The following is a 26,311-nucleotide window of genomic DNA, read 5'->3' on the forward strand; positions in this document are numbered from 1 at the left end:
GGCAAGGGCTTTCTCCAGTTGCGGCAAGCGGGGGCCACTCTTCATCGCGGTGCGTGGGCCCCTCACTGCCGCGGCCTCTCTCATTGTGGAGCACAAGCTCCAGACGCACAGGCTCAGTAGTTGTGGCTCATGGGCCTAGCCACTCCACTGCATGTGGGATCTTCCCCGACTGGGGCATGAACCCATGTCCCCTGCACTGGCAGGTGGATTCCCAACCACTGCGCCACCAGGGAAGCCCCAAGGCAAATGTTCTTAACCTATTTTGGGTTAGGGACCCTTTGAAAATCTGGTGAAACTATACACAGAGGAGGAATCAAGATGGCGGAGTAGAAGGATGTGCTCTCACTCCCTCTTGCGAGAACACCAGAATCACAACTAGCTGCTGGATAATCATTGACAGGAAGACACTGGAACTCACCAAAAAAGATACCCCACATCCAAAGACAAAGGAGAAGCCACAATGAGATGGTAGGACGGGTGCAATCACAGTAAAATCAAATCCCATAACTGCTGGGTGGGTGACTCACAGACTGGAGAACACTTATACCACAGAAGTCCACCCACTGGAGTGAAGGTTCTGAGCCCCACGTCAGGCTTCCCATCCTGGGGGTCCGGCAATGGGAGGAGGAATTCCTAGAGAATCAGACTTTGAAGCCTAGTGGAAACTGATTGCAGGAATTCGACAGGACTGGGGGAAACAGAGACTCCACTCTTGGAGGGCACACACAAAGTAGTGTGCACATCGGGACCCCAGGGGAGACTGAACCAGACCTACCTGCTAGTGTTGGAGGGTCTCCTGCATCGGCAGGAGTGGGCTGTGGCTCACCGTGGGGACAAGGACACTGGCAGCAGAAGTTCTGGGAAGTACTCCTTGGCATGAGCCCTCCCAGAGTCTGTCATGAGCCCCAGCAAAGAGCCCAGGTAGGCTCCAGTATTGGGTTGCCTCAGGCCAAAAACCGACAGGGAGGAACCCAGCCCCACCCATCAACAGTCAAGTGGATTAAAGTTTTACTGAGCTCTGCCCACAGACCAACAGTCAGCTCTACCTACCACCAGTCCCTCCCATCAAGCCTCTTAGATAGCCTCATCAGCCAGAGGGCAGAAAGCAGAAGCAAGAACTACAATCCTGTAGCCTGTGGAACAAAAAACACATTCACAGATAGACAAGATGAAAAGGCAGAGGGCTATATACCAGATGAAGGAACAAGATAAAACCCCAGAAAAACAACTAAATGAAGTGGAGATAAGCAACCTTCCAGAAAAAGAATTCAGAAAAATGATAGTGAAGATGATCCAGGACCTAAGAAAAAGAATGGAGGCAAAGATCAAGAAGATGCAAGAAATGTTTAATAAAGACCTAGAAGATTAAAGAACAAATGAACAGAGATGAACAATACAATAAGTGAAATGAAAACTACACTAGAGGAATCAACAGGCAGAAGAATGGATAAGTGCCCTGGAAGACAGAATGGTGGAATTCACTGCTGCGGAACAGACTGAAGAAAAAAGAATGAAAAGAAATGAAAGCCTAAGAGACCTCTGGGACAACATTAAACGCAACAACATTCGCATTATAGGGGTCCCAGAAAGAGAAGAGAGAGAGAAAGGACCCGAGAAAATATTTGAAGAGATTATAGTCGAAAACTTCCCTAACATGGGAAAGGAAACAGCCACTCAAGTCCAGGAAGCACGGAGAGTCCCATACAGGATAAACCCAAGGAGAAACACGCCGAGACACATAGTAATCAAATTGGCAAAAATTAAAGGCAAAGAAAAATTATTGAAAGCAGCAAGGGAAAAATGACAAATAACGTACAAGGAAACTCCCATAAGGTTAACAGCTGATTTCTCAGCAGAAACTCTACAAGCCAGAAGGGAGTGGCATGATATACTTAAAGTGATGAAAGGGAAGAACCTACAACCAAGATTACTCTACCCAGCAAGGATCTCATTCAGATTCGATGGAGAAATCAAAAGCTTTACAGGCAAGCAAAAGCTAAGAAAATTCAGCACCACCAAACCAGCTCTACAACAAATGCTAAAGGAACTTCTCTAAGTGGGAAACACAAGAGAAGGAAAAGACCTACAAAAACAAACCCAAAACAATTAAGAAAATGGTCATAGGAACATACATATCGATAATTACCTTAAATGTGAATGGATTACATGCTCCAACCAAAAGACACAGGCTTGCTGAATGGATACAAAAACAAGACCCATATATATGCTGTCTACAAGAGACCCACTTCAGACCTAGGGACACATACAGACTGAAAGTGAGGGGATGGAAAAAGATATTCCATGCAAATGGAAACCGAAAGAAAGCTGGAGTAGCTATACTCATATCAGATAAAATAGACTTTAAAATAAAGAATGTTACAAGAGACAAGGAGGGACAGTACATAATGATCAAGGGATCAATCCAAGAAGAAGATATAACAGTTATAAATATATATGCACCCAACACAGGAGCACCTCAATACATAAGGCAACTGCTAACAGCTATAAAAGAGGAAATCAACAGTAACACAATAATAGTGGGGGACTAACACCTCACTTACACCAATGGACAGATCATCCAAAATGAAAATAAATAAGGAAACAGAAGCTTTAAATGACACAATAGACCAGATAGATTTAATTGATATTTATAGGACATTCCATCCAAAAACAGCAGATTACACTTTCTTCTAAAGTGTGCATGGAACATTCTCCAGCATAGATCACATCTTGGGTCACAAATCAACCCTCAGTAAATTTAAGAAAATTGAAATCATATCAAGCATCTTTTCTGACCACAATGCTATGAGATTAGAAATGAATTACAGGGAAAAAAATGTAAAAAACACAAACACATGGAGGCTAAACAATATGTTACTCAATAACCAAGAGATCACTGAAGAAATCAGAGGAAATCAAAAAATACCTAGAGACAAATGACAATGAAAACACAACAATCCAAAACCTATGGGATGCAGCAAAAGCAGTTCTAAAAGGGAAGCTTACAGCTATACAAGCCTACCTCAAGAAACAAGAAAAATCTCAAGTAAACAATCTAACCTTACAACTAAAGGAACTAGAGAAAGAAGAACAAACAAAACCCAAAGTTAGCAGAAGGAAAGAAATCATAAAGATCAGAGCAGAAGTAAATGAGATAAAACAAAGAAAACAATAGCAAAGATCAATAAAACTAAAAGATGGTTGAGAAGGTAAACAAAATTGATAAACCATTAGCCAGACTCATCAAGAAAAAGAGGGAGAGGACCCAAATCAATAAAATTAGAAATGAAAAAGGAGAAGTTACAACAGACACTGCAGAAATACAAAGCATCCTAACAGACTACTACAAGCAACTCTATGCCAATAAAATGGACAACCTGGAAGAAACAGATGAATTTTTAGAAAGGTACAACCTTTCAAGACTGAACCAGGAAGAAACAGAAAATATGAACAGACCAATCACAAGTAATGAAATTGAAACTGTGATTTAAAATCTCCCAACAAACAAAAGTTCAGGACCAAATGGCTTCACAGGTAAATTCTATCAAACATTTAGAGAAGAGCTAACACCCATCCCTCTCAAACTCTTCCAAAAAATTGCAGGGGAAGGAACACTCCCAAACTCATTCTATGAGGCCACCATCACCCTGATACCAAAACCAGACAAAGATACTACAAAAAAAGAAAATTACAGACCAGTATCACTGATGAATATAGATGCAAAAATCCTCAACAAAATACTAGCAAACAGAATCCAACAACACATTAAAAGGATCATACACCACGATCAAGTGGGATTTATCCCAGGGATGCAAGGATTCTTCAATATACACAAATCAATCAATGTGATACACCATATTAACAAACTGAAGAAGAAAAACCGTATGATCATCTCGATAGATGCAGAAAAAGCTTTTGACAAAATTCAACACCCATTTATGATAAAAACTCTCCAGAAAGTGGGCACAGAGGGAACCCACCTCAACATAATAAAGGCCATATACAACAAACCCACAGCAAACACCATTCTCAATGGTGAAAAACTGAAAGCACTTCCTCTAAGATCAGGAACAAGACAAGGATGTCCACTCTCACCACTATTATTCAACATAGTTTTGGAAGTCCTAGCCATGGCAATGAGAGAAGAAAAAGAAATAAAAGGAATACAAATTGGAAAAGAAGAAGTAAAATGTCATTGTTTGCAGATGACATGATACTATACATAGAGAACCCTAAAAATGCCACCAGAAAACTACTAGAGCTAATCAATGAATTTGGTAAAGTTATAGGATATAAAATTAATGCACAGAAATCTCTTGCAGTCCTATACATTAATGATGAAAAATCTGAAAGAGAAATTAAGGAAACACTCCCATTTACCACTGCAACAAAAAGAATAAAATACCTACGAATAAACCTGCCTAGGTTTATTGTCTAATTGACCTACCTTGTGTAAAAGACCTGTATGCAGAAAACTATAAGACACCTATGAAAGAAATTAAAGCTGATACCAACAGATGGAGAGATATACCATGTCCTTGGATTGAAAGAACCAATATTGTGAAAATGACTGTATTACCCAAAGCAATCTACAGATTCAATGCAATCCCTATAAAATTACCAATGGCATTTTTTACGGAACCAAAACAAATCACCTTAAAATCTGTATGGAGACACAAAAGACCCCGAATAATGAAAGCAGTCTTGAGGGGAAAAAAAGGAGCTGGAGGGCTTCCCTGGTGGCGCAGTGGTTGAGAGTCCGTCTGCCGATGCAGGGGACATGGGTTCGTGCCCTGGTCTGGGAAGATCCCACATGCCGTGGAGAGGCTAGGCCTGTGAGCCATGGCCGCTGAGCCTGCGCATCTAGAGCCTGTGCTCCACAACGGGAGAGGCCACAACAGTGAAAGGCCCGCATACCGTGAAAACAAAAAACAAACAAACAAACAAAAAAAACAAAACAAAAAATGGAGCTGGAGGAATCTGACTCCCTGACTTCAGACTATACTACAAAGCTACAGTAATCAAGACAATATGGTACTGGCACAAAAACAGAAACACAGATCAATGGAGCAAGACAGAAAGCCCAGAGATAAACCCACGCACCTATGGTCAACTAATCTATGACAAAGGAGGCAAAGATATACAATGGAGAAAAGACAGTCTCTTCAATAAGTGGTGCTGGGAAAACTGGACAGCTACATGTAAAAGAATGAAATTAGAACACTCCCTAACACCATACACAAAAATAAACTCAAAATGGATTCCAGACCTAAATGTAAGACCGGACACTATAAAACTCTTGGAAAACATAGGAAGAGCACTCTTGGACATAAATCACAGCAAGATCTTTTTTGATCCACCTCCTAGAGTAATGGAAATAAAAACAAAAATAAACAAATGGGACCTAATTAAACTTAAAAGATTTTGCACAGCAAAGGAAACCATAAACAAGACGAAAAGACAACCTTCAGAATGGGAGAAAATATTTGCAAACGAATCAATGGACAAAGGATTAATCTCCAAAATATATAAACAGCTCATGCAGCTCAATATTAAAGAAACAAACAACCCAATCCAAAAATGGGCAGAAGACCTAAATAGACATTTCTCCAAAGAAGACATACAGATGGCCAAGAAGCACATGAAAAGCTGCTCAACATCACTAATTATTAGAGAAATGCAAATCAGAACTACAATGAGGTATCACCTCACCCCAGTTAGAATGGGCATCATCAGAAAATCTACAAACAACAAATGCTGGAGAGGGTGCGGAGAAAAGGGAACCCTCTTGCACTGTTGGTGGGAATGTAAATTGATAGAGTCACTATGGAGAACAGTATGGAGGTTCCTTAAAAAATTAAAAATAGAATTACCATATGAGCCAGCAATCCCACTACTGGGCATATACCCAGAGAAAACGATAATTCAAACATACATATGCACCCCAATGTTCATTGCAGCACTATTTACAATAGCCAGGTCATGGAATCAACCTAAATGCCCACTGACAGATGAATGGATAAAGAAGTTGTGGTACATATATACAATGGAATATTACTCAGCCATAAAAAGCAACGAAATTGAGTCATTTGTTGAGACGTGGATGGATCTAGGGACTGTCATACAGAGTGAAGTAAGTCAGAAAGAGAAAAACAAATATCGTATATTAACACATGTATGTGGAACCTAGAAAAATGGTACAGATGAACCGGTTTTCAGGGCAGAAGTTGAGACACAGATGTAGAGAACAGATGTATGGACACCAAGGGGGTAAAACCACGGTGGGGTGGGGATGGTGGTGTGCTGAATTGGGCGATTGGGATTGACATGTATACACAGATGTGTATAAAATTGATGACTAATAAGAAGCTGCAGTATAAAAAAACCAAACTAACAAACAAAAAATAACTAATACTAAACTTTCTTTGGGTTATTTGTATGGACATATGTTATAAATGTTTCAGGCATTACATGAAATTTCTAAAAATCTTATATGTTCTGGTATAATGTTATAAGTCATAATTCTAGTTATTACTTTAAAATGTATATCTCAGAAATAACTAAACTTCCTTGTCAATTGCATTATTATGAACTTTCATCAAATCTTTAACCGTGGTCATTTTTAAGTCTTTTGTCATTTACAGACAGTTCTGGGTGTACTCTGATGCTTTTGCAAGTATGTTCCTATAAAAGGGTTTCATCTTCATGGAATTCATGGAAAAGACTGACAAGTACAGGTTTCTGGTAACTGACTATACTGCTGAACTGAATGAATAAGCATTTTCAGAACTCTAATGGAAAACTGATTAACTCATAAAAGTGCTAACAAAAGATCAAGATAAAAAAAATTAATTACATGAGACTGAGTGAACTGATGAGGATGATTATAATTTTTGTGACTTTCTGCTGAATTAAAAAAAAATCCCACAAGGACTCAGAGGCAAAAAATATACAAATCAATTTTCACTGCAAAGTAAAGGAGCTGTAACAGTGGAGGATTACTGGACTGAATGTCAATATTATGACACAGTATGAGTGTGTTTCGTGTTTGGTAATTGCAATCATTGTTGCTTTTGTTGTGGTCATCCACTTACAATGCTTGGTGTCAGTCTATTTATCTCTTGTAAAAATAAAATACAGTGTGTGTGTGTGAAAAAAAAAGAAGTATGGAGAAAATAGACACTGATAATACAGATATCTTTGAACAACAACAACAGAAAACTATACACAACCTTTTCTGAGAAAAATACACTTATATACACAATTAGGTATAACATTTTGCTTTCAGTTTCAGGGGGTTCAGGGATTTCCTTAAGCCCAGGTTTAGAACCTCAATTCAAGGAATTTGTCAACAATTCAAAAGCCAACCCAAATCAAGCAATCAAACAGTGCTTAATTAAATATCTATTGTGTTCCCAAAATTCTAAGAAAAGGAATCTCACATATTATCTATTGTTCAAAATTACAAGCTTGTTGAGAGCTAAAAAATCTATTAACTAGTTCACTGTACGTAACATCACCTCCTTCCATAATTTTTTTTTTTTAAAGCAAAAACTATGTTGTCTGGAAGAGACTGAAGAGAAATTTGAAAAATTTAACTGAAATTCCAGAAAGCCAGAAGATCTAGGGATAATGTATAACTCAGAAAGCTACCTATAATTTTCTAGCCAGTGGAAAACTAACAACCCTGGTCCTATCTTTTTAATATGTTTCTCAAAATGGTTTGAAAGAAGTTTAAAACAGACTGTAAAATCATTAGCTGGGGGAGCCTACTCACTGATTTGCTATGCCTTAACTACTTTCCATTGAAAGGGAAAGGGAAATTGGAAAGAAGAAAAGTTCTCTTTCTTTTCTCAGCAGAGAGAATTAGGGACAATCTTAATAGAATTAGGAAAGCTGTAACAGCAATAACCAAATAATTTGATATTACTCTCCCATAATTTCTTCTCATTTCTCCCCGCCATATTTACCAACTCTCTTAATTCTCCCCTAACCCCATCACTGGAAATCCAAATAGTTGCTTGTAGATCCCAAAGCCACACCTATAGAGGAAGATTTTTCCCCTATATTTGCAAACAATGAATATAATATAAATTGTAGTAGGCTTCTCAGGCTATCATCTTTGTTACTGTAGTAAATTCTACTTTATAATTATTAAAAACAACCAGGGGAAGAAAGGGATGAAAGAGCACAGGGGGTTTTTAGGGTAGAGAAACTATTCTGTATGATACAATAATGATGGAGAGATGTCACCTTTGTCAAAATCAGCAGAATGAACGTGCAACATGAAGGGTGAACCCTAGGGAATTCCCTGGCAGTCCAGTGGTTAGGACTCCGCACTTTCACCACCAAGGGCCAGGGTTCAATCCCTGGTTGGGAAACTAAGATTCTGTAAGCTGCATGGCGCAGCCAAAAAAAAAGAGTGAAGCCTAATATAAACTATGGACTAGCTGATAATGATATGTCAACGTTCGTTTACTGACTGTAACAAATGTACCATTCTGGTGTGGGATGCTGATGGTGGGAGAAGGTGTGTTTGGGGGAGGGTAGGGGGTATATGGATGGGCACTCTGTTTAATTTTGCTCTAAAAAGTAAACTCAATAAATAAACAGAAAAATAAAATTTAAAAAATAAAGAGTGGGCTTCCCTGGTGGCACAGTGGTTGAGAATCTATCTGCCTGCCAATGCAGGGGACACAGGTTTGAGCCCTGGTCTGGGAAGATCCCACATGCCGCGGAGCAACTAGGCCCGTGAGCCACAACTACTGAGCCTGCGCGTCTGGAGCCTGTGCTCCGCAACAAGAGAGGCCGCAATAGTGAGAGGTCCGTGCGCCACGATGAAGAGTGGCCCCTGCTTGCCACAACTAGAGAAAGTCCTCGCACAGAAATGAAGACCCAATGCAGCCAAAAATAAATAAATAAATAAATTTTAAAAAATAAATTAAAAAAATAAAGAGAAACCCAAAACCTAACCAAACAAAAAAAAACCCAAACCAGCATACGCAGATCACCATCATCACAGGAACCAGTATTTTAAAAAACACAGATTCTCCAGTAGCACAACATAAAGTCTGCCTAGCAGAAAATACAAGATACAGAAACACAAGTTGGGAAAAGAGCCGTAGGCCAAATTCAGTCCATCTAAACAACGGTGCAAGCATCTCCTTTTAGGTATGGTTGCAAAAAGTTACATGCTTTAGCTCACTATTAGTATTTTCTCAAAATATAGCTAAGTACAATTTGGCCCATCCAGAGTCAACTTGCCTCTTGCAAATCTGAAAGTTGGTCCACCTGCTTTCATTAATTTTGTGCCTGTCTTCCAGTAGACAATGATTTAGGCAGGTAACCTAATGTTGTTTTTATTTATAGTTTATTAAATTAAATTGGTTGGGGAGTGGGGTACAGTGAGGGGTGTAGTACTTTCAGTCCTTTAGACATTATCCACCTTGGGATTTTCCATTCCAAAATTTAAAAAAATAGTCAATTGACTTCTAGTATGCTACTAACTAGGAGTCTACTAGTCAAAAATTTCCCTCCTAATCTTAGGCAAGGTCTGGAAAGTTCTGATGACTAGTATTAGTCTAGCAGAGTGCAATCTAAAATACAGAAAAATTCCTACCACAGACTGTTTACTTCACCAGGTTTAAATTAACTATAACCTGGACTAACTACAACTCAAGTTATAAGTAAATTCATGTTTTAAGAGGGCTTTAAAAATTTTTTTTTGTTTTGTGTTAAATAATTAACATGATATTAGCGCTAGTGCTTTATGTTAGTGCTAAATGTGGTCCCCAACATTTCTATAGTGAGGGTCAGATGGAGGGGAGGGCATTTATGGGAATTACTCAGGGGAATGGCAGACAGTTATTTAATTTGATGAGAATGGGGCAGTCTATTTCCAGCTCCTTTATTCAGATTGGTGTTCCCTCCTGTGTTCTGCCTTCATGGAACTAATAAGGAAAGCTGATGACAAACAAAAATAAGCCTATCAGACACGTCACTGTACCAGAAAATCAAGGTTAAACTTCTAGCCATCTATACCCCCTTACACTCTATCCTTCAGCCGGACCAATTTCCTTTCACTTACTCTTTAGTGCCGTCATGCTCACTCCTACTCCCAGAGTTTAACACATGTTCCTTCCTCTGACTGTCACTCTGCTCTTCATCTGGTTAAATTCCACTCATCTTTCAGGTCTCAGTTTCAACTTCACTTTTAGCTAGTGGGGATCCAGTAGCACTGTCTTCTTCCCCTACCAGATACTTACCTCATTATGTATTGATAGTTTTATGAAATGACCATTATATAATTATAAGGGCTTGTCTAGTTGTCTTCTCCTGTCTTTCTTAGTTTCCTGTCTTAAGTTCTACATAAGGGCAGAGACCTTGTCTCTTACCAATAAGTATCTAGAAAATTGTAGGCACACGGTAGGCACTAAAATATCTGTTGAATAAATCCACCTTGCTTAGGGGAATGGTCCAAAGTCACAGGGAATAGTTGGTAATATGCAAAATTTTCCACAACTGTAGTTGGCAATAAACCCCTAACAGGCAAAATTGGCATCTTAGGTGGGATAAGATCTTGCCAGTATCATTTTGCCATGCCCCCTCTTTTATCTTCCCCCAAGCACACCCACAAAGTGGGCAGATGTGGAAAAAAAGCAGCAATCTGATTATCATTACCATGAACACCTGATTCCTGCCTGCAGGCAAATGCATCATCATTTCTATCTCCATATCAAATGATCTGGGGTTGCAGGGAAGAAGATCTGGAAAGAAGCTACAACAAAGTGATGAATCATACTGAGTTGTGTTGTTCCACTAATTTGGTCTGAAATCCTGTTTTGGCCCACTGCCAAAAACAAAAACAAACCCAATTCTATATTTAGACAATTTATAATGCCTTGTTTTATTTATTTGTCCAACCAATATTTATTGAAAGTCAACTAAATATATAAACTTTGCTCTCCTCTTTTCATACCTTTATAAAACCTGGTCAATACTTAATTATGTTAATGTTCTCAAATGCCAAAGTTTAGTCAGCTCTATTCTTTTGGTCTTTCTTTCCTTCTCTACATATGCATATGTTAAATTTTCTTACATCCTGGACTAAATAGGCCCCAGATTCCAACTCAATCTCATGTATGTCTTCATGCTAAATATAAGCGTCATGCTAATGCTTGCCTTTCAAACAAAAATCAATACTGTATGTATTGAAATTCTGGATTGACTCACAAAGTGACTGATGCAAATGGAATGGAAAAGTTGACCCAGTCAACAAAACATGGCTAAACTAGAGATTAATGTCCAGAAGCATATTTTCCTAAATCGTGAAGTCGAGTTCTGGTTAAAACAGATAGTGGTTATCAAGACTAATTAATCTAGACATTCCAGTAAAGTAGTTCGCTGATAGACATATACATTCATAGATAAACTCGCATGAATAAATAGTCTATAGAAAGGAAAAACAAGTAATGACTCATATGAGAATAGAATCTAAAAAAGAGTGAATATATGGGTATGTATAACTGATTCACTTTGCTGTACAGCAGAAACTAACACAACATTGTAAATCAACTATACTCCAATAAAAAATAATTTTAAAAAAAAAGGAAAAGCAAGTGATCAATTACTTCACTTTGTCAAGCTCCTAGTTCAGCAAAAAGAAAAAGTTACATCTTGATTTTAAGTCATTACCAAATGAAATTAATTTGGTTTGCTTAAGAGTTCTTATTTCATACTCCCTGAGAAGCCAGGCTTGCCAATACTTTCATATGTTAACAACAGAGATAAAGGCACAGGGATTAAACAATTTATTTTCACAGATGCCAAGGTATGTCACATGGAAGTCTAAAAGAAATGAGATTTCGGGAATTCCCTGGCAGTCCAGTGGTTAGAACTCTGCGCTTCCACTGCCGGGGGCGCCCGGATTTGATCCGTAATCAGGGAACTAAGATCCCGCAAGCTGCATGGTACGGCCAAATAAATAAATAAAAGAAATGAGAGTTTATTATTTCATAAATAACTATATTAACTGTGATTCTACACAAAAACATTTTAGAGATGAGCATATCTGCATACGCACTTTTCTTTTCCCATCTTTACTGGAGTATAATTGCTTTACAATGTTGTGTTAGTTTCTGCTGCACAACAAAGTGAATCAGCTGTATGTATACATATATCCCCATACCCCCTCCCTCTTGAGCCTCCCTCCCACCCTCCTTATCCCACCCCTCTAGGTCGTCACAAAGCATCGAGCTGATCTTCCTGTGCTATGCATACACACTTATGATCGGATAAATTTTAAGATTTAGGATATCTTCTTTATAAAGTCTTCTGGTTTTACAAAGCAAAACAAAACACAAAATTACTAAAGATAATCAAAATACTTCCAATGGAATAGAGGCATCAGTCTTTATGAGGTACTGATGCACTGAGCTACAGTGAGGTTTGGCCTCACCAAATTACCTTGGAATTATTGAGGGGAATAGGCTGAGAAGCTAGGAACTGAAACCAAAACAGAGCTAACTAGTAAATTAGCTCTGAAGTTTTTTTCACTTTGGACTTAAGGTGACTTCATATTCAGAAATGGGAAAGTAACTCAAGAGACACATTCCATTTTGTCTTCTAAAACTAGAAGCTGAAAGTCAGCGAGAATTGGATCTAAATCTGAGCTGAGTCGCTTACTATGAGATGTGTAGCTGTGAGCTTGGGGAGGTTTCTTAATTTTTGATCATCAGTTCCCTCATCTGCAAAATAGGAATGGCAATAGCCACCCCATTTATAGTGCTTACTGAAATTCACAGCATAAAGTTAAGCTCTCAATAATAGCCTGGATTATTATTACTACAATTACATATCATTCTTACACCCTAGAATACAAATAAGATTTTGAAATTATTAGGAGAGATTTCCCAGAAGTGTAAATGTTAATTATTATTGTTATGTCTGTACTATTAATAATTTGTATTTGTACAGAATTAAGGCACTTTCATATACATTATCTTACTTGGTCAATATATAACTCTGAAAAAGGATCAATAGAGATTATCACCAGAGGGTTAAATAAACTTGATCAAGGTCATAAAGCTAACAAATGGTAGAGCTAAGGTTAGAACCCAGATTCTCTGTTTAGTTAAGGAATCTTTTCATTAAACCACTGAAGAGGAAACAACAGTGATAGAATGCAGCTCAGAAAAAAGTAAGGCAAGCTATATGAAGGTAGATTTTATTGTCACAACAGGCCTAACATCTGTAGTCCAAATTCCCTGGAGCCAAATATGTTTTAAAATTCAGAATTTTTTCAAATTTTAGAACAGTAATGAGGTTGTATATACCATATGTTATGTAATATCCTCAATAGAGTCTGAGGCAGCATCTGAATAAAATATATTAATATTTCTGCAGCAAAATTTGTGAATAGGCACATTAAATAGGATAAAGACTTATTCAGAATGGTCAGGTTTTTCTGCCAAATAAGTAGCTTTATAAGTTGACCCAACTTACAAAAGTGCTGGATTTCAAAATTGCAGGTAAGAGACCATGGGCTTGCATTACAAGAGTCTGTACATAGCTATTAATCAATCTATAATAACTATCAGGTAATGCCATGGGAGGAACACAATAACAGATAAAAGCATCATACATGGTTTACTCTGCTACCTTCTCAGAAAGCAAATAATGTTGCCCAAATCACAAGATTAACAATAACCATTAAATAAATGCTTTTCACTGCATAATGACTTTATTTAAATAATGTTTTAGATAAAGAAAAATCATAGTGAGTTGTAGAAGTCAGAATAACTTTATGGCCCTAGAGATCTGACCTGCTCCCTGAAGGAGAGTTACAGTGAGGAAGAAACGGAGCGAATATTTAGGAGAGAAAATGTGGGTGTGGCTGGGGGCAGGTAGTGTTGGTGATAAGCCATGTACAAAGATACTCTCATCAAAAGAACGTAACATGGGGCTTCCCTGGTGGCGCAGTGGTTGAGAGTCCGCCTGCCGATGCAGGGGACACGGGTTCGTGCCCCGGTCCGGGAGGATCCCACATGCCGCGGAGCGGCTAGGCCCGTGAGCCATGGCCGCTGAGCCTGTGCGTCCGGAGCCTGTGCTCCGCAACGGGAGAGCCCACAACAGTGAGAGGCCTGCGTACAGCAAAACAAACAAACAAACAAACAAAAGAACGTAACATGGTTACAACTGGGATACAGGGGTAGACGTGGACAATTTTCTTAACTCCAGATTACATATTAGGGAATACCAGAGGAAAAGGCTGACAAGAGCCAAATAACAGAAGAACAAGAAAGACAGGAATTTAATTCTAATGGAGTAGGCAATGACAAATTACTAACAAGTTTGCAAGTAAATGAGGCTATGGTCCCCCAAATTATCCTGAGACTTAACTCAAATTCTCCCCTTTTAGAAATACTATGACTGTGTAGAAACTAGATATACAAAGACTGATTCCAAACCTTAAAGAACCAACTATTAGGGAAAGGACAATAATATTTTTTTATAAATATACAGAAGAAAGAAAATGGGTAAATTAGAAAATAGGTGATGTTCTAAGGGGGTTACAATTTATTCTTTACATTTTTGATGACAAAAACTTGAAACAAGTAAGAATTATAACAAATGCCAAGTATGGATAGTGGATAGATGAATGTTGTTTTATAATTCCCTCTTTTTTCTATTTAAATAATTTCCCAAAATTAAAAAAATGAAAAAGAGGTGGTGGTAGTAAGAAAAGTAATCTGAAAGGGTTTGTCTTTATAGTATTATTTGGGGGAAAAAACAGAAAAAAAAATCAAACAAAATAGTAAAGGATATATGTGGGGGCCAAAAAGTGGAATGTACTGAGAGTGGGTGATATGCGCCATAACTACAGCCTCCAATGGTGAGGCTACTGGAGAGCAAGGCTCGGGGCAGTGACGAAGCACAAAATAATCTACATGCATCAATATTAAGTTTCACTGACAGCTATGCTTTCAGTAAAAAGACACTCTGAAGATACAGGATAGATAGTAACAATGGAAAATTTCATTAGTGACACCATTAAAATTTTTTTAAGAAGAGAAAAAGAAGAGGCATAGATAACAAACACAAAAGGTCATAGGAAATACAATAAACATTAAAACCTAGAAAAATAAAGGATTGAGCACATATCAGAATAACTGGACGGAAGATATGGAAGCAGGATAGATTTAAATGTATAAAAGGAGGAGACTGGAAAAGCTCTTTTGTTCAATACAGTCTGTATAACTTGCCTAATTTGAAACTGACATATTATTCAGAAAAATGAAATGCTTATAGAAGTACATATTAAAGATATTAGATGTTAAATAGGAAGAAGTAAGGGAAGATGACTTTTTTTAACCTTATAACCCAAATCCTCCTGATCTTTCAGCACTTAGTCTAGCCTTCAATGCTGCTTCCTGACACCTATCATATTCTGGTCTTCCATTATTTATTTGCAGAGGTTATTCAACTTATTACATAAGAGTCTTATCACAATCATACCATAAATTTTTTCAAGGTAAGGACCATGTAGGATTTTTTTCTTATTGTTAATTTCCCGTAACACCCTGCACTGAATTTTATATAAATTTATTTAACAAATATTGAGGGCCTATGCATAAGTCATGGCTGACGTACCACAAATCACATACAAACACAACAGAGTTCTAGTATAAGAAATGACAGTCATCATCATCAATATTTTACATATGCTAAGGACAAAGCATTCATTTACAAGCCAGTAAAGGCAAATTCAAATTTGGTCAAAGGACCTAAATAAATAAAGCCCCGAATAAAAAGAAATCAACATCACAGAACATTGTAGAGAGGTTTTCACAATAACATAATTTTATTTTATTTTTTATTTTATTTTTTTTGCGGTACGCGGGTCTCTCACTGCTGTGGCCTCACATTGCGGAGCACAGGCTCCGGACGCGCAGGCTCAGTGGCCACGGCTCACGGGCCCAGCCGCTCCGCGGCATGTGGGATCTTCCCGGACCGGGGCATGAACCCGTGTCCCCTGCATCGGCAGGCGGACTCTCAACCACTGCGCCACCAGGGAAGCCCGACCACATAATTTTAATAGCCAATATCAACAATCATTGAGGACTTCCCTGGTGGTGCGGTGGTTAAGAACCCGCCTGCCAATGCGGGGGACACGGGTTCGAGCCCTGGTCCAGGAATATCCCACATGCTGCAGAGTAACTAAACCCGTGCATCACAACTACTGAGCCCACACGCCTAGAGCCTGTGCTGTGCAACAAGAGAAGCCACCGCAATGAGAAGCCCGCGCACTGCAACCCAGAGTAGCTCCCACTCGCCTCAACTAGAGAAAGCCTGTGCGCAGCAACAAAGACCCAACGCAGCCATAAATAAATAAATAAATAAATAAATTTATTAAACAAACAAACCAATCATTGAGGGGCTAAAAAAATTTTGAAGGGGATTTAGAGCAACTTTGGGATCAAAAAATTTTGAAACATGGGAGGAGGAGCCAGATTTTAAGATGGACAAAAGTGAGAAATCACAATTGACAGCTGAGAGGGGAAAAAAAAAAAAAACGAGGAAAAAGAAGCAGTGTGACACATGTATTTCAATATTCCCACGGTATACGGTAATAAGCAAGCACACTATTGACCAATAAATCATACTGGTGACTCATTCATCAAAAAATATTAACTTATGGGCTTCTCTGGTGGCGCAGTGGTTGAGAGTCCGCCTGCCGATGCAGGGGACGCGGGTTCGTGCCCCGGTCCGGGAAGATCCCACATGCCGCGGAGCGGCTGGGCCCGTGAGCCATGGCCGCTGAGCCTGCGCGTCGGGAGCCTGTGCTCCGCAACGGGAGAGGCCACAACAGTGAGAAGCCCGCGTACCGCAAAAACAAAAAACAAAAATCAAAAAACAAAACAAACTTATGTTTAATATACTTTAAGATGATAACCAGGTTTGTCAATGATTTTTTTTTTTTTTTTGCGGTACGCGGGCCTCTCACTGCCGTGGCCTCTCCCGCCGCAGAGCACAGGCTCCGGACGCGCAGGCGCAGCAGCCATGGCTCACGGGCCCAGCCGCTCCGCGGCATGTGGGATCCTCCCGGACCGGGGCACGAACCCGCGTCCCCTGCATCGGCAGGCGGACTCTCAACCACTGCTCCACCAGGGAAGCCCTGTCAATGATTTTAATGGGTAACTATTTTTGGTGGCAAAAAAGTATGTTTCAACTATTTAGAAAACTGATTTATATGAAATACCTGATTTCCTAATAATGTAAATAAAGCTGACATTACTAAAGAAATAAAGCCACAAAAGTTAAGTTTAAAAGAGACTGCAGGTGGCTTAATCACCTTATAAAGAACAGAAAGGCTTAAAAGAACAATGAGGAACCTGTATACAAAATATACAAAGAAATCTTAAAATTCAACAATAAGAAAACAACCCAATTTAAAAATGGGGGAAAGATCTGAACACTTCATTAAAGAAGAAATATAGATGGTAAAAAGCATATGAAAAGATGTTTAACATCATATATCATTAGGGAACTGCACATTAAAACTATAGTGAGATACCACTACACACTTATTAGAAAGGCTAAAATCCGCAACACTGACAACATCAAATGCTGGGAGATGATGTAGAGCAACACAAACTCTCATTCCTGCTGGGGGAAATGTAAAATGGTGCAGCCACTTTTGGAAGACACTTTCTTATAAAATTAAACATACTCTTACTATATGATCCAGCAATTGTGCTCCCTGGTATTTACCCAAGTGCACTGAAAACTATGCCCATACAAAAACCTGCACATGAACGTTTAAAACTTTGTTCATAATGGCCCAAACAGAAACAAAAATATCCTTCAATAGGTGAATATATGAACTGTGTTACATCCATACAATGGAACATTATTCAGTGATAAAAAGAAATGACCTATCAAGTCACAAAAAGACATGGAGGAACCTTAATTCTGTATTGCTAAATGAAAAAAAGCCTCTCTTAAAAGGCTACCTACTACGTGACTCCAACTATATGACATTCTGCAAAAGGCAAAACCGTGAAGATAGTAAAAAGATCAGTGGTTGCTAAGACTCTGAAGAGAGGAAAAGTAGAAATGCATAGGTGAGGCACAGGCATTTTTTAGGGCACTGAAACTATTCTCTATGATACCCTAATGGTGGACACATACCACTGTACATTTATCAAAACCCATAGAATCTATAATACAAAGAGTGAATCCTGGGCTTCCCTGGTGGCGCAGTGGTTGAGAATCTGCCTGCTAATGCAGGGGACACGGGTTTGAGCCCTGGTCTGGGAGGATCCCACATGCCGCAGAGCAACTGGGCCCGTGAGCCACAACTACTGAGCCTGCACGTCTGGAGCCTGTGCTCCGCAACAAGAGAGGCCGCGACAGTGAGAGGCCCGCGCACCGCGATGAAGAGTGGCCCCCACTTGCCACAACTAGAGAAAGCCCTCGCACAGAAACGAAGACCCGGCACAGCCAAAAATAAATAAAATTAATTGAAAAAAAAAAAAAGGGGTGAATCCTAATGTAAACTGTAGTCTTTGTTAATAATATATCAGTATTGGTTTATCAACTGTAACAAATGTACTACACTAATGCAAGATGTTAGCTAAAGGGGAAACTGTGTGCATATGGATCGGGGCATATGGGAACTATGTACTTTTCGCTGTTTTTCTATAAACTTAAAACTGCTCCAAACAACAACAACAACAACAACAACATGAAGGGAAGAAATTTGATAACTTCAAGAGGTCTACTGAAAGTGAATTTAAGAATATTTACATCAAAAACATTTAGGCAAAACTCACAAAAGTAAAACAGAAATGAAGTGAAAATTCAGAACCCATGCCAGTTTTGTCATATGAACCCGTGCCTGATCAACTAAGGATTATAAAACAGACCTGACAGTTTTTCCTTAGAAGACTGTGGTTAGACAAAAAAGATAATGCAAAACGAAACTTTACATTGATTCATGGTAGTGCAACACAACACCATGCTGTAGATTAAAGTAGGTCTACATGGAATATTCCTAATTCACATATGAATGCATGGTTAGTGAACACAAAAGAGACATTTATCCCTACTATACTGTCTAAAAATTAATCACTGCTTTTTGAAGACCACCGGCTCAAACTGCAGTATCTATAAATAACAGCATGATAGAAGGATAGATTCCTTATGGTGTTTCCCTAAATTCTAGTATTTTGTTTGATCTTTAGGACTATTTTAAAAATAGGAATGTGAAGCCTTTTACAGACAGGGCAAGGACTCCTCAGCTCATTAACAGATTCCATTCACACAGTGATATTACCTGAAGGTTCTCTGTAGGCATTTCATTGTGTTATTCCTAAAGTATACTATCCTTCAAAATATCATGCTCTAAAGATTGAGTAATCCTTAAGAGGAGGTTAAGTGCCTAGCAATTTTATTATCAGTCTTTAGAGTCATACTGCAGAGCTTCAAATGTAGCCTTCTAACCTGGGATGAGCTTTGCCAATCATCCAACTGTCAACCACACAGAGCAAGCAAAGAATGAATAACAAGTCTCTGACAGGAAGGGAATATTCAATCAATCTTTCATTCGACAAATACTCACTGAGGGCCACCCATGTGTTAAGCAATATTCCAAGTGCTGGGAAGACAACCTACAACAAAATATTAAAATATTTCTGCCCTTATGGTGATTACATTCTTATGTGTCTACATAGTCACCATACAATTTTACTAGGCCTAGCATTCTCCTGATCTTTATGTGAAGCAAGGGTAACCTGGTGATCATATTTATTTTACAAAATTAATTTATATAAATTTCAAGATTACTATGGTTATTAGTTCTTACCTGGTCTTGAGTTGATAATAAAGTGAACAGAGTTTCCAATGCTGCTCTTCGAACTGATGATATAGTGTGATGCAAAAAAGGCCAGACTCGAGGAACTAAAACTGTGAGTGACTGTTGAATACTAATAAAGAAGACACAAATTAATCTTACGCATTCTCAGTTGAAGCTCTATTGATACATTATCTAAGTATCAATTCCTTGTGGACCTAGCATCTTTTTTGATGAATAAATTCTAAAAAGACAATACAATTTTCATATGAACATTTGCTTAACACCCTCATTCAAAACCGTTATTATAGTACCAGTACAGACAGAGCAAATGCAGTCATAAAGAAGAGTAGAAATATTAACATTAGGTTGTTCTATGGCACTAATGCCATGAATTAACCTTTATCAAATTAGAACTTTCCAATATAACTTCACTTATTCTCAGTCTGTTCTTACTCAGGAAAATGGGGGCATGTATCTTAGCTGGTAGTCAGCCTACACAAAATCAGGATTGCTAATCCTTACTACTTTCCCATGGCTAACCCCAATGGGTAATTAATAGGTGCACATAACTTACAACCCCCTTTGGGGCCATCTCTATCACATATCAAAAGAAACAAGAGATGGTATGGTAGTAGATTTGAAATGTTATCCTGATCTAGCATTACTAAGTTAGGAAAATTCAAATTATCTTCCTTCTCACAGATTAGATTTTATTTTATTTTTTTTATTATTATTTAAAAAAAATTTTTTTTTGCTGTACGCGGGCCTCTCACTGTTGTGGCCTCTCCCATTGCGGAGCACAGGCTCTGGACGCGCAGGCTCAGCGGCCATGGCTCACGGGCCTAGCCGCTCTGCAGCACGTGGGATCCTTCTGGACCGGGGCATGAACCCGCGTCCCCTGCATCGGCAGGCAGACTCCCAACCACTGCGCCACCAGGGAAGCCTCTCACAGATTAGATTTTAAATGGGAAAGCAAGCAAAGCCACGTGTAGGCTAACAACTTGGACTAAGATTCCTGTCACATCCGTGAGTCATTTATAAAAGTTACCTCAAATTAGGAAATTATTTATAACTAGCACTTGAAATATATACCTCTGTAGAAAAAGAAATGAGGAAAAAAGAATATGTCATTGTAACTATTTATCTGTTCTTTTGGTTCCTCTCAGGAGGTCCATCTTTTAATGCTATTTTCATTACTTACAGGTTTGTATGAACATCACTTCTTACATTTATTTACACATCTAGTAAATTTACTTATAAAATTATAACTTAAAACACATGCACACACGGACATAAGACAGAGTCAAATATGTATTATAAAAGCATTATAACAGGTCTTGTTAATAGTGTAACTGTTCATGCTCCAAATACATGCTGCATTTCTTCTTACATAAGCTGGAAAGTATCTGCCAAATATCACAACATATGAAGCAAATTTTCTAAGGCAATTTTGAAAAAAAAAATCAAAAACTACATTATTTCACATTGAATTAACAGAATTTTCACTACATTCTTTCTTTCTTTTTTTTTTTTTACATTATCTAGATTTCCAGACACTGTCTACTTGATTATTTTTTTTAGAAGTCCAAAGTCTTTATTTAGGGCAGGTGTCAACAAACTAAGGCTCACAGTTCCAATCCACTCTACTTGGTTTCTTTAAATAAAGTTTTATTGGATCGCAGGAATGTTCATTCCTATATTATCTATGACTGCTTTTGTGCTACAATGGCAGAGTTGAGTAGTTTTAACAGAGATCATATGGCCCACAAAGCCAAAACATCACTATCTGGGCAGAAAAAGTTTGCCAACCCCTGATATAGAGTAATTAAGAACTCCTGCATTTTGCAGCTTGAGAAGGGCTTTCATATAGATTAACTGATTTAATCCCTATACCAATGAAAGCATCTGAAAATTAGGAAACGCCATATATGCACTACCACTTCAATTTTTTTCTTCATTTTATAGGCATTTATTTTGCTACTCCAATTTGTGAGCTGTCCTACTAGCCTAAATTTAACATTGAAGGACTACCAGCAGGTCAGTATTATTTGAAACATTTTTCACACAGTGATGATTTTCATTGTAAACAGACTCACTCACAGAACCAGAAATCATTTATAATCATAATCACATAAACATTCACTGAACACTCTCACTAGGCTGAGAAGAATAATTAACTTTCTCATCTGTGATTTTTTTTGTTGTTGTTGCATACGATTTTCTTCTTCTCTATCTCTAAGGATACTATTAATAGAAAATAATATTCAGGAGCCAGTCTAAAAGGTAGGGAATACATTAATTAGCTGAGCTTCATTTCAAATATCAGGATAGGAAAATAAACAACACTTTAAATTTTTGGTTTATGTTTTGGCTTCACCCAGACTCTGCCTTTGGACATTATATTACATTATTATGTATGCCCTTCCTGATGACTGATTATTGAAATCAAGAACAACAGTTGAAGTGAACATCACAAAGAAAAAGTTTACAGAGTAGCAGATTTTGGAAAAAGTAAAACTGATGTTCAACGATAATTCTATTAACTAAATGTCACAAAGGCTAAAATTCCATAGTCTGGGGCTAGAGGTGAAAATAATATGTAAATAATTGTATTTCTAAAGTTAACTATTACAGGATGAACAAATCGAAGAATTATATAAATGAACTAACCCAAGAATATGACCTAAGTTCCTGCCCCAAAAGAGCTGGTGGCTAGACAGTCAAGAAGAAAAGTCCTCCTGGAAATAACTGTCTTTGGCATCCCCAACTTACAGTACTGTTCTAAAAGGTGCTAGACTATTGTATTTTTAGGCTTTATTATCTGGAAATGTATGTACACACTTTTTACTTTATTCCACTGAATAGAAATAATTACCTGCATTGTTGAACCTGAGGATAAGTTAACAAGGATGAAAGAAGAGTCATAATACTATTTGTTGAAGCTGTTAGATCATCTAGTTCCAGAAGAGCATCCCATAATGTATTTATAATGAAGGGTACCTGTAAGATTAGTTATCAAGAAAACAGTTATTAGTTTTGCAAGAAATATTCCCGAGCCATGCCAAATTGTATCTCAGGAGTCACTACTGATTCAACAACATATACAATCCCAATGACCTTGGATAATGCCAGTTTTGAGCAAAGTTAAGAAGCCTTTAACAATTCTCTACCCCCCCCCCTTTTTTTTTTGCAGTACGCGGGCCTCTCACTGTTGTGGCCTCTCCCGTTGTGGAGCACAGGCTCCGGACGCGCAGGCTCAGCGGCTATGGCCCACGGGCTTAGCCGCTCCGCGGCATGTGGGATCTTCCTGGACCGGGGCACGAACCCGTGTTCCCTGCATTGGCAGGCAGACTCTCAGCTACTGCGCCACCAGGGAAGCCCTCTACCCCTCTTTTTAATGCCACTCAACTCTACTTTGGCACTGCCCTTTCTAATGAGGCTCATAATGGGATGGAGAATTCAGGAAATAAGATATCCAATACTCTATTTTATGTAAAAAACTAAACTTTGAAACCAATACAGTGTAGACACACATGTCAGGACTCTCTGAGTAAAGTAATTTTAATATATTTAATACATTCCTAATCATCATGAAAGGACAAATTTAGTTTCTGAGCTTTCAAAGTACTGCTTGCCGCACTCCCAAATACATGTGTTCCAGTTTTGATAATACAAAGGGAAGTCAGATAAATCTTAAAAGAGGCATTTCAAAGATGAAACCAGATTAAAAAACCAAAAGCCAAAACCAAAATCAAAACAAACAAGAATCTCATATGCCTAAAAACCGGGAATGAAATGAAGAAGGGATGGTTACTTCCTTCTCAAGGAAGTTCCCTACATATTCTGTACATGAAAGGGAAAGATAAATAGACACAGTTCACTCTTCCCAAGGATAATATATAATCGAGATTCCATGCATCAGAGGGTTATTTGTCATAAGAAAAATGGAGAATGGCGAAAAAAGTCTCAGTGTTTTGCCTAACATGCTACACCTCAAATGCAAACAGGCTCTACATGAAGAAAATGCAAAAATATTTACTTTTTGTGTCTGCAGACACACAAGGCTTTCTACCACAGGTACTAATGATGCTGCAGCAACAGCTCTCACATCATCATCAAGATCCTGGAGTCCTTCAATTATTCTAGTTAAAACTTTAGGCAATAAAGTATTAATTACATCCTGGAAAAGAGTACATCAAAATAGATTAATTTTCTATAGTACAATTATTGTGCTTAAACATCTATTATTAAATTTACATATGGAAGCACAAATTCCAATATTTATTTATTTAAAAAGAATCATGTAAATGGAAATGAAAAATAACATCAACAGATGCCTATGTAACTAATCTCATTTCAAAAAGAACACAACAGTATCAAGTATTTCATTATTCATTGTGACTTGAAACATCAGAACATGTTTTCAAGGCAGGATAATGAATTCCCAGTGTGACTAGACACACATACACACCCCTGTGCTAGAACCTTAACTTCTATTTCTCATTCAACACCACTGACAACCAAAGGGAATACGAGAGAAGAGGGAAAAGAAAGCCATCTCTTCCTGCTTCTCATTACTCCAAACTACCCTCTTTTCAATTGCCCCAATAAAGGCAGCTCCCAGAGGCTACTCCTATGATCATACACTAGGAATCTCGCCGAGAACTGGTCTTGCTATGAAACAGAAACAGGTTTCCAAGCCTCTTTTAATTTGTACTTGAATTCTTATTAGCATCACCTATCTCTATGATACTACCTTAACAAGGCAAATCTTGAAGGACTGGCTTACCTGTAACACTAAGAATCCAGGGCCAATTCATTTAATTAATGAAAATAAACTAAGAGGGGGAAAAACTCTCCCATACATGCTTCAAAAACTGAAGTGTTTACCTGACGAACTGCCAAAGCATATTTTATTCCTAGCAGACCACCATGTCTAACTTCCCATTGTTCTTGTGTAAGTAATTTAAGCAGCACGTCCACAGTCTTATGAACTCCTGTTTCATTCATGTGTTTTAACACCACACCTAATGTCTGAGCACAAGTTTCACGAACTGGTGCCACAACCTACAAATGAGAAAGTAAGATAACTCACATTTGCAAAAAAATTTATTTTGTAAGAATCTGAAATTTGATTGGGTAAAGCCTCCCTTAGGCGATACTTACTTCATCAGAAACAAAGTCTCCAAATCTGTCTAATGCAAACACACAAAGGAGTCTAATAACCAAGTCTTCCAACCACTCTTGATGCTGTTGAATCATCTGTTAAAATGATCACTTTTTAATAACATATTAAAACATATTAAGGGAAACATATTAGGTCCAAAAACTAAAACTAAACTATTATAGTATAGTAAACTGAAACAAAATACTGGGACAGATTATTTTAGCTGTAGGAACAGTAACCAAAATATGGAATAGTCCCAATTACTATCTTTAATATTAACCACATCCTCTTCGATGATTATTAGATATACTGTACCAAAACCTTTAAAATTCATGAATTCTATTATTTTACTTGCACTCCAAGAGAAATTAAGAAACCACTTAAGTCTGCTCTGATATTAATTATATCTATCATGTATCTATTATCTAGCCTATTACCAGGGTCTCCATTTTAACACCAATCATATTGCTTACTGACCTTTAAACTATCCTTTCATTCATCTTACTCTACATTCTAATCCCTTATATCCTGCTCAAATACTAGTGCTTCCACATATTTTTCCACTCAATATTTCCAGACGTATCTTTCCCTTGAACTCATTCTTCCTGTCTATAAATAATATAAATAAACCTCTTCCTAACCTTTTTATCTTTTTCTTTATGTCCACCTTTCCATGTTTCTTATTATTTACCTCTCATTTCTACTTCATGGCTCTGTTACTTCCCTGTCTTGGAAAAAGAGGCCACCTACTGAAACTTGGTGATAATTATTGATTTTCTACACTTACACTTACCTCTTCTAAAGTGCTGTCTCCCATTTTACCACCACTTTTCCCATGAGCTTTAAGGATTTCCCTAAGTCCAGTGCCTGCACCATGTCGAACCTAAAAAGAACCAAGAAGCAAATATCAGAGGTTAAATGCTTAAGAAACAGTGTTTACCTTTGCTTCAATATGAAAAAGGGATATTAGGTTTTTAAGAAATTGGAACAAACTAAGTAGTACTTCACAAGAATGTGTTTTTCTTCTATTGTCCAAGAAGAATTACATATATTTATTTCACAATTTTGATTACGTGGAATTTTTTTTTTAAATCAAGGCAAGAAAACAGCTATTCTAAATTCCTTCTGAGATATTAATCCACCTGGCTGTCACTCCTCTAACGTCTACTTGCATTCAGCATCATCCACAGGAAAGGAGAGAAAAGCATCATATAATGTTCTTTATAGCCCAAACATCAATATTTTAGAAATAAATACAACAATACTAAGTTCCAAAGCTACCAGTG

The 26,311-nt window shown here is 37.9% G+C and overlaps 1 protein-coding gene across 2 annotated transcripts in view; it reads right to left on the bottom strand.

Moving 5' to 3' along the window:
- BTAF1 (B-TFIID TATA-box binding protein associated factor 1) overlaps positions 1 to 26,311 on the bottom strand; it is a 95,406-nt gene that overhangs the window by 38,679 nt on the left and 30,416 nt on the right. For both annotated transcript variants that reach the window (XM_081251711.1, XM_081251712.1), the window contains 6 exons: positions 25,819 to 25,908; positions 25,025 to 25,120; positions 24,749 to 24,925; positions 23,898 to 24,038; positions 22,734 to 22,858; positions 19,868 to 19,988 (listed from right to left, as the gene is read on the bottom strand). In XM_081251711.1, the coding sequence (XP_081107837.1) occupies positions 19,868 to 19,988; positions 22,734 to 22,858; positions 23,898 to 24,038; positions 24,749 to 24,925; positions 25,025 to 25,120; positions 25,819 to 25,908 (750 nt within the window). The remainder of the gene's footprint in view (positions 1 to 19,867; positions 19,989 to 22,733; positions 22,859 to 23,897; positions 24,039 to 24,748; positions 24,926 to 25,024; positions 25,121 to 25,818; positions 25,909 to 26,311) is intronic.

The sequence above is a fragment of the Mesoplodon bidens genome (genome assembly GCF_964165515.1).
Source record: "Mesoplodon bidens genome assembly, chromosome: 1".
NCBI classification, from domain to species: Eukaryota; Metazoa; Chordata; class Mammalia; order Artiodactyla; family Ziphiidae; genus Mesoplodon; species Mesoplodon bidens.